General features: G+C 36.9%; 2 protein-coding genes across 2 annotated transcripts in view; one reads left to right on the forward strand and one right to left on the reverse strand.

Moving 5' to 3' along the window:
• Window positions 1–2,120, forward strand: part of LOC101300355 (structural maintenance of chromosomes protein 4-like) — a 9,705-nt gene extending 7,585 nt beyond the window's left edge. The window contains exons 25-29 of the mRNA XM_004301951.1: window positions 344–478; window positions 588–675; window positions 792–864; window positions 955–1,075; window positions 1,821–2,120. Coding sequence (XP_004301999.1) covers window positions 344–478; window positions 588–675; window positions 792–864; window positions 955–1,075; window positions 1,821–2,120 — 717 coding nt within the window. The remainder of the gene's footprint in view (window positions 1–343; window positions 479–587; window positions 676–791; window positions 865–954; window positions 1,076–1,820) is intronic.
• A 5,076-nt stretch (window positions 2,121–7,196) lies between these two features.
• On the reverse strand, window positions 7,197–9,801 carry LOC101305667 (non-specific lipid-transfer protein-like protein At5g64080-like). The gene is made up of 3 exons (XM_004300654.1): window positions 9,396–9,801; window positions 9,275–9,301; window positions 7,197–8,367 (listed from the first exon to the last, which is right to left on the reverse strand). The coding sequence occupies exons 1-3, from the start codon at window positions 9,736–9,738 to the stop codon at window positions 8,186–8,188; spliced, it is 552 nt and encodes a 183-aa protein (XP_004300702.1). The 5' UTR covers window positions 9,739–9,801; the 3' UTR covers window positions 7,197–8,185.
• Between the last annotated feature and the right edge of the window lie 266 nt (window positions 9,802–10,067).

Consider the following 10,067-nt stretch of genomic DNA (forward strand, 5'->3'; position numbering starts at 1 on the left):
TCGTCTCTCTCTCTCTCTCTCTCTCTCTCTCTCTCTCTCTTATGTATTTATGTATCTACCAACATACATACATATATATATATATCTTTGTTTTGGTTCTGGTCTTCGATTGAGCATGTTGAACAATTTGAATTAGCATAGCAGTCGCTTTTGTTACATTCCTTCTGGTAAGCTGGTTGCAAATGCTCATTTGAGAATGTTTTTGATTGTTTTAATTATTTGATTGTGATGAACCTCCATGTTGGTATGTTACTGCAGGTTACTTTCTTTAGTTTGGTGAGAAAACTGACATTGTTCGTTACAGGCTTACATTTTCTCACTTTTGTCATATGTGCACATATAGATGATCACACTGGGAGGTGATGCGGAACTTGAGCTAGTCGACTCCTTGGATCCTTTCTCTGAAGGTGTTGTCTTCAGCGTTAGACCACCAAAGAAGAGTTGGAAGAATATTTCAAACTTATCTGGTGGTGAAAAGGTAAGTCAGAGTAGTGCTGACTGTTTCTTTATTTGGAAGAAAAATTGCACACTTCATATGTAGACAAGTCATTAAAACTGTTTCATGTCGGTCCTCATACATCTTGCAGACATTGAGCTCATTGGCTCTTGTGTTTGCACTTCATCATTACAAGCCTACACCTCTTTATGTCATGGATGAAATTGATGCTGCCTTAGGTACTTTCGAGCTGAATTTCTGTCGTTATCGTCTGAACCTTTGGCATTCTTTTCTGTCTGTTTTCATTCTTTTTAGCACACTCATTTTTCTTGATTTATTTTGGCATTCAATGTAGACTTTAAGAATGTTTCCATCGTTGGTCATTATGTGAAGGACCGGACAAAGGATGCTCAGTTCATAATCATAAGGTTGGTTGAATAATGCTTTTATTTTGGTGGCGAATTATTTATATTTACCTGGTTCACTGATACTGAAAGGTATGTTTAATGCTACTGCAGCCTGAGAAATAACATGTTTGAGTTGGCTGATCGACTTGTGGGGATATACAAAACTCACAATTGCACGAAGAGCATTACCATTAATCCAGGGAGTTTTGTGATCTGCAATCAAGCTGCTCAAGCATAAGCTTTCACCTGGCGATTAAAATGACATATGCCTTCTGTATGGTAAAAGGCTTGATAAATCATTCAATCCATTTGCTTTTATTCTCTATGCAGATGTATAAATTACTATTTATAGAGAAGAATCCACATTGGTGTTGACTGCATTGTTAGGTTTAAAAAAAAAACAACTGAGGTACGACTTGAATTGTTTCCTTGTTATTTGCCCCCACTCAATGAAGCCCCCACTCAATGAGTTTGCTAAAAGGGTTCTTGGCAAATCACTTCCAGGATACAACAAAGTTTGGAATCTGTGATTGATGTGGATCAGATCCACAACAACTCAAAGCCTCTCTGGACTCAAACACACAAGACACAAGAGAAGAAGATAATGATGCTCTGGCGACTGCCAATACTTATAATATAGGGAAAATGCCTTAATGCCCAAATATTTGAAAACTAAAGCCTCTTCCAATTAAAGTCTTATCTTTGTGCTCATTCTAATGATTCTTAAGAAAAAAACATTATTATTATGTGTTTAATTAAATCCACACAGTTTTTATCTCTTTCTTCTTCTTCTCTCTCTCTCTTCCCAATCTGGTTTCCTCTCTCTCTCTCTCTCTCTCTCTGTCTCTCTCTCCCCATTGGATTTTACGCACGAGAGCATAGCCTACCAATGCGCCTTGGATTTCAACCTCGACAGCCTCCTCTCCCAGAGGTCCGACCTCGACAAGCACCTCTCTAGCCTCTAGAATTCCTCCCAGGTCCTTGAGATCGTCAAGTCCGACGCCGATCACGTCCTCTCCAACGTCGCCTCCACCTGCGACCTCGCTGACCACGTCAGCGCCAAGGTCCGCGAGCTCGACCTCGCACAGCCGCGCGTCAACTCCACGCTCCTCTGCCTTGACGCCATCGTCGAGCGCACCAACTGCATCGACGGCGTTAAGCAGGCTCTCGACGCGCAGGACTACGAGTCCGCCGCCAAATTCGTCCAGAGGTTTATACAGATTGAATCTGAGTATCGCGATTCGGGATCGAAGCAGAGGGACCAGCTCATGGAGTAGAAGAAGCTTCTGGAATCGATTGTGAAGAAGAAGCTCAGCGCTGCCGTGGACCAGAGAGACCATATGAATGTGTTGAGGTTCATAAGGCTGTACAGGGATAGAGGAGGAGGGTTTGCAGGCTTATGTGAGCTACTTGAGGAAGGTGATTAGGATGAGATCGCGGCTGGAATTCGAGCATTTGATGGAGTTGATGGAGCTGAAGAGCAATCAGAGCCAGCAGGTCAACTTCGTGGGGTGTTTGACCAATTTGTTTAAGGACATTGTGCTTACTGGGTGTCAGTAACTGAAAACTAAGTGATTATTGGGTGTCAGTAACTGAAAACTAAATGATTACTGGGTGTTAGTAACTGAAAACCAAAAGTTATTGGGGGTCAGTACATAACTGGTTACTGGGGGTCAGTAACTGGTTACTAGATGTCAGTAATTAATCAAAAACTGGTTACTGGGGGTTAGTAATTGTTTATTATGGGTCATTAACTGGTCAGTATCTGGTTATTGGGGGTCAGTAACTGGTTACAGGGGAAAATCCGGTGACCGGAATCCGGCGGTCGGTGACCGGAGTCCGGCGGCCGGTGACCGGAGTCCGAGGTTCCGGCCAAGTCTTTTCATGTTGAAGAGGTGGGGGCACAATAGTCTTAAAATAATATGGTTTGTTAAGACTTTAATAAAGATTTGTGCATTTGGGTATAAAGATTTGTGTATTTGGGCATAAAAATGGTTACCTTATATTGGAATGGGCTAATGCAAAAGATTATCATTGAAATGAGAAATAAGGGGTTTGAATTAGTACTAAATGGGCATTTTCCCTATAATATATGAATGATCAAAAGACCCCTTACAGGAGCCAATACATCTCTTTATATAGAGAACAAAACCTAGTCCTTAAAAGGAAGTAAGTAACAACGTTAAAACTGCCACCACTTAATAGGCAAATAATCAAAGCATAGTATAATAAGGAATCATCTCTTGGACCAAATATAGTCCTTAAGATATTTTGGTGCCTGTACATTCCTCTTGAAGGAAGTAAGCAACAACGTTAAAACTATTACCACTTACTAGGTAAATAATCAAAGCATAATATAGTAAGGAATCATCTCTTGGACCAAACATAGTGCTTGAGATATTCTAGCGCTTGTACATTCCTCTTGGCTCTTAGTTCATCTCTAAGCATAGCTCCTGCATCAGCGGTATAGCAAAATCGAAAAATTCCCTTAGAAAATACTAGAAGGAAATTGTATGGTTTTTTTTTTTCTTTTTGTTTTTTTTTTTGATTAGGAAATTGTATGGTTATATAGGAGGATAAGAGAGAATAGAGAGGGAAATGCAGATTGATTTGATCATTTGATGATGAGAAAATTTTAAGAATAATATATGACAAATGGTTCATTCCTAATTTTGGTGTTTTAAGTTTCAAAACAATCATAACGGTACATGAACTTGTAATCTCAACCGAAAATAATGTACGTACTATTATATTATCTGTTATCTAACGTGTTTTCCGTTAAATTTTAAGGGGCAAATCCATCACTCCTTAATTTAGCAGTAATAAATTATTAAAATCAATAATTAAATTAATAATTAATAAGGAGAGGGAAATAAGAAAGAAAAAAGTATTGTTGTCTCTCTTTTTCGTCCCTGTTCAAACCCAACATACACAAAAATGGTGATCGAGGTAGGACTGTAGGAAGAAGTTGGAAGATGATTTGATTTGGTAAGTTATAGAAGAAAAAGTTTGAATATATCGGTGGGTATTGAGTAAGGAAACTTAGAGCAAGAAAGCTATGTCCTAGTTTTACTTGGATTGGGACAAACAATAAAGTCTTTTTATTTTTTATTTTTTATTGAATATGAGCCTTTCATTAAAACCAAACCCGGTAACTTACAAATACAACGAATAGTACGCAAAGAAACCAGGTAAGAGGAAAACAACAAAGTCTTTGAGAATATATGGTATGAATTTACAAGATTAAAAAAGTATATAAATAGAAAAAAAGAAAAAGAAAACATAACATAAAGAAAGAGAATAGAGAAAACCCGAAACCACCTTTTGAAAAATGAGAAATTACATAAAGTTAATGGTGTTATCGACGACATGTGCTAAAAGTGTGCCGGCTTTTAAACGTCATGTACCATTTTGATTGTTTTGAACTTAAAACACCAAAATTGAGAGTGGACCGTTTGTCATGTACTATTCTTAAAATTTTCCCTTTGATGATGATATGAAACTTGTGGCATGTAGTATGTTTATATAGGAAATGAAAAGGTACCAAAGGCACCTTTTCAATACAAACACTGTCATTCTCTAAGAGGTATGTATCTCTTGAGATAAATAAGACATGCCTATTCACAATAATATACTCTTATCTCATTGCAAGCCAATATCATCATCTTTCCCGAGTCTCCATACACAGTTCATTGCCATATATAGTCATTTCACACCATATTATGTATAATCTTATATTTTCTATAATTGAAAGCAAGCAAAAACATAAAAAAATATATGATAATTTGATCGAGAGATTTCAACCTTCTAATACCAACAAAAGATTTTCACCAAGCCATTGTAAAGAGAGTAAATCCAAGCATCAAACAGCAAGGCAATCGACCTCATATCAGCAAGAGGTTTTGAGACTACCCAAACAGTTGACCTTCATGGCTTCATTTTAGTTTCTTATTACATAAGATCAATGTTTTGTATATGATATTATATATTCACCACAATATGTACATAGATTTTTAGAAATAGGATACGCTGGATGTATAATGAGAATAGAAAAAGCAAAGAAAGCTTTATCCGTTGGGTTTGATGTTTACGAATTGAACAATTTGTTTATTTTATTTTTTTATTGGAACAATTTGGTTTTCGTTAAGAGGAATTAAAAATTAAACTTTCAAAAATAGAGAGATGTGTATTAAGTGATTAGATATGTGTGAATAAAATTTGTCTCTAAGTGACAAGAAACCTAAATTTTTGTGAGTAACATTACGAGCAAAAGTATTCCAGCTCTAATCACAATAAACCTTTACGTCCATTCTTGAAACACACTTGCTTCTCGTGGACATAATTACAAGAATTGTACCATGTCTATCTTATGCCTCAAAGCTTATTTGTGGTATAAGGTCGAACTTATGAGTCGTCGAGATCTGCTTGTTTCAGCGTGGGTCTTCGTTTGAATGAGGGGTTGCTCTCACAACCCATGAGTTTCCATATTGTTTGCGTTCTGTCTAGGTACGTTTCAAAGTTCCAAGTTTTAATTAGCTCTTATAAAAAACTTAAAAAAATTAATTAGTACTGTTTAGCTCTAAGTTTGAAACCCTATACAGAAACTCAATAGAGCTAGAGTTTGTAAGGTGCCTCGATCGGCAGCACCCACCACTGCCTTACATATCCTTGTTCCTTCTTCCTTTTAGCACTTCAGAATTCCTAGAATTTTTGTGGATAAAAGAGTTTACCCAAGTAGATGTGTCATATTCAATCCGATATAAAGATTAAAAAAAAAAAATACATGGATCAACAAAGTAAAAAATGCCAAAGTGAAACCTCTTGGGTTCTTCCCTGTGTACTCTTCTTGCTGCGCCATGATTCACAACATTGACATATCTCATATATATTAATCTATACACATTGAGATGCATTTTTGAGTTGTAGCTCAAAAATGTTGCTATTGTTCGAGGAAGGGGCAGCAGCAGAAAACAAATGTATTGGTGGTGTTAGCTTGGTGTCAGTTTACAAGATGACTCCGCCAGCTGAAACTATTTAGCAGTGTAGGCTATCGATGCTAATGCCCCTCCATTTTATTTTTGATCCAGTATTCCAGTATGATGCTAAATCTCCCTTGCTTGTGAGGATTTCATGCAGGTTAGTAATTAAATACTCTTTTCTTGCTACATAAAACAAGTACACTCTTCTATTCAGAAGAAGAAAAAAAGGTACTCTACTCCAATCACCTCTGGATACTTAAGCGATGAGTGTTAAAAAATAAATAGTGTTAAAAAATAAATATTGTTAAGATAAATAAGATCCTTACAAGAATGAAATAGGACTGACAACTCTAATTTGATAATCGTATATATGTTATATATTAACATGTTATAAACATACAGTAGAAGTTCCTTTAGAGCAACAATCTAAGGGGGGTGTATTGTATTTGGATTCATACAGACTTAAATTTTAATCAATTGACTTTTTGAAAAGTCTATAGACTCTTTGAAAAGTTCATAGACTTTCACTGATTTCTTAAAACCATCGATTTTTAATCACAGACTTTAACTGATTTCTGAAATCTACAGATTTCATATGAATGACTTATGTAGATTTCTTAATACTTACAGAGTTACATAAAAGGAAAAAAAAATAAAGATGCAATGACAAACACATAATGACACCGATTATAAGTTTAGTGCTCATCTATCTAATTTCGATGCATACCGTTGTAATATTTGATTGAAATACATAAACATAAGTAACAAAAAAAACTATATTAACTTAACAACATGCATACTTGTACGTTAACCAAAGACACATATTCTAAAGTGGGACATTAGATGTTCACAGTTTAATTCATGTACACTAATATAATAATATATGATCATGTGGTTCTAACATCAAGAGTTAGTATATAACATTTAGGTTATCGAGGGTTCCAAGCATTACAATTGAAATACAACAAAATATTAACATTCAAAAAACATTGAAAAGAATAGGTAGAATAGAACATTGATAGCACAAAATATTATAAAAAAGAAAAAAAAGATGATGTATTGTAGGATCAACCTATTCACATGTAAAGAGAAAGTCTATGGTAGACTTTTCCAAATCTTTGCTCTAGTGGATGGAAAAATATTGGAGTTTGATGTGTGTAATTTACACTACAAAGTCCACAATTATCCATGAGTTATTAATTCCATAAGTATGAATGATATTTTGAATACATCTGAACTTCTATTCATTTTAAAAAGTCTTAATTGAATACCTCTGAACTTTGGTGGAATTCATAATGATTTTTTAAAATCTAGTTGAATACACCCAGACTTTGATAGATTTTTAAAAGTCAGTATTGAATACACCTAAACTTTCAAATTCCATAGACTTCTTTAAAACTTCCACTAATTCCATATACAATACACCCCCCTATCTAATGATCCAAAAAAAAAACAATCTAACTATCTAAAAAAGGACAACATTTTCAAACCCTGGTCTGCAGTTGGACCGAAATGAAACGAAAACGGCAAAAACAATCTAGTCAAACAGCAATGTTCTCTTGTTGCAGGGAGGAGCTGCAGTTGAAACCAACTGTTCATGATGCCTTTACAGAGTGACAAGAACTCAAGAAGGAAACCTTGGAAAGCCTTGCTGGCACCTCCTCCTCTCTTAGGCCAGCTAAATAGACCACTGTTTTGTAGTCACTTATTTTAGGTCTCCATGCTCTTACTGCCTTTGCTATTCCCCCCGACATCATTCCCAGACCACCTCCATGGCTCCATGTGAAGAAGCAAATCTATTGTTCAACCAAATTTCACTGTTCTTGATCACTCAATGTTTATAATGTTGCAAAACTTTCGTCGTTCGGATGTCATGGCTCGGAACTCTTGAGCAACATCCTATTATGTAAATGCTACCATGTTAAACAACATGCTGTGTAAATTTTACATTCTCCAACCTTGATCCACTAAATCATGCAATGTATCACAATGGTTGCTTCTTCGCTTCATGTGAATGTGAGATTCCTCTCTTGTGATCCATTCAATAGGCTATAATTTATGGATGTTACCATCATAACCATATAAGGTCCATAATACTAGCAAAGAAGACACCAGGTTATGTTCAAATATCAATTGAAAAGGGGCCAGGAATTTAAGGATAGGTAGATCAACTAAAATATTAGAAAACCATGTCCAACCACCAAACAGGTCTCAAGGGTCCAAAAAGAGAAAACATGTTAAAACCTACTACAGTAACATCCCGAATAGAAGAAATTTGAACAGAACTAACTCCCCAATGCTAAAATGAACATCACAAGTCATCACTCTATGCTCTCAAAAACGGCACTACATGCCACATTTGCTCAGAAATAAGGCAATGACGCAACCAAAAGGCCCAGAAACAGGGTAACTGAACTGAAAAGCATAAAAGAAGCTGAGTTTGCTGGAGCAGATGCAGGTGCTACCACATTCCCTCCTGCGGCAGATGATTCAGGTGCAACACCAGCTGAAGTTGTTGGAGCAATTTGAGGCGTAAGGGTTGCAACTGTCAAACAAAAGATATAGTAACCATCTCTATTTTGTAATAGAAGTGTGATAGAAACCTGTTCATGAACTATTATTACACATCCCTATTTCTGGGCAAAATGTAAGCATACATTCATAAACAAAGTGTGCAAGACAATCACACATTTCACCTTTCATAAACTCTGCTTTACAATTTCACATCACGTTACATGCATTGATGTGTTGGTCCATCTAGAACATAAGAAACTAATCCAAACATGGACAGATGGTAATGTAGAATTGATGCATTAGAAATCAATATCTTTTGAAGGTGACATATTTGAACTGGTCCACAAGATTTGACTCAGACGCATGATGTGAGATCTATGAATCTAGACAAGGATCAATTCAGCAATTGATATGAAACATAATCAATGACAATTTGACCATGAACAAATAAAGAAACATATTTTCCAAAATTTAAAAGAAAACAATGTTTGTCAGTGGTAATACTCAAATCAAAATTTCTCTTGAAAGTGTAGAAAAAAATAAAATAATGAAATCAATGCAAAACCAATGTTATGGCATTCAGGGGAAAAATAACAAAAATTCAGAAACTTTGAATCTTCTATAACCATTTGAAACTTCTTAACCATCTAAACTCAGATAGATTTGTGTGTGATTCAAAGACCACCAATTGACCAGATGGGTTGTGACTTGTGAGAGCATTACAAAGATTATGTCTCATACTTTAAAAAAAAAAACAAATTCAACAATTCCTTGAAGACAGCAAGTATCCTGTAGTCTACAGATCAGGCAAAACCCAGAAGCAAAATGCTAATGCATGCAATACTTTAATCTGAACTAGATTCAGATTAATGAAAAACAAAAACACACAAACAAACAAATCTAAGAGTAAATTAAGAATGATAAGAATTAGAACATACCAGGAGCACCAGCAGGAGCAACAGCCACTGCAAAAATCCAGAATAAAATAAACAAACAAATGAGTCAAAAAAATCTTAAACCCCAGAAAAAATAAATAAAAAAGAAAGGGAGAGAACTGACATCCACAGTTGGCGGCGGAAGGAGCGGAGACTTTGCAAGCGGCGGGGAGAGCCATGGCCTTAGTCATGTTGAGAACGATGCCCATCTGACCGCTACTCTTGAAAGCCTCACAGAGACACGAAGCGTCAGCCTTAAGCACAGTCTTGAGTCCAGTGCAGCAACTCGCTTCCGGCTTCTCTGTCTTGCTGTCGTTTGAAACATACGACAAGCAGTCCGCCATGTTCAGGATCAACGAGGAGCAGTCCACCGCCGGGGCCGGGGCGGCGCGGGGGGCGGCGTGGCCTTGCATGACGGCGAGGAGGAGCAGAGTGAGGGAAAGGGTGAGTGTTGATGAGAATGCCATTTGTTTTGTTGTTGGTTGGGTTTGTGAGAAAATGGGGTTGTGGGTGGCGGTGGGAGAGAGAGAGGGGGGAGTTGGGTTGGGTTTATATAGAGGAAGGAAGGAAGGGAAAATGGAGGGTGGCCCTGGTTTTTGGGTTGTGATGAGAGTAAAGTAAGGAAGGGGAGGAAGGGGAGTGGGAGTGGGAGTGGGAGTTAGTAGGTGTAGCCGAGTGGGAGTGTGTACGTGTCTATCGTCACCTGCTGTTTCTTTCGATAGAGGGAGAGTTCACATTTGAAGCAAATACTGCTTCATGATGAAGTAAAATCCTTCACGAAAATAGATGAGATTGA

The sequence above is a fragment of the Fragaria vesca genome, linkage group LG5 (assembly GCF_000184155.1).
Source record: "Fragaria vesca subsp. vesca linkage group LG5, FraVesHawaii_1.0, whole genome shotgun sequence".
Classification (NCBI taxonomy): domain Eukaryota; kingdom Viridiplantae; phylum Streptophyta; class Magnoliopsida; order Rosales; family Rosaceae; genus Fragaria; species Fragaria vesca.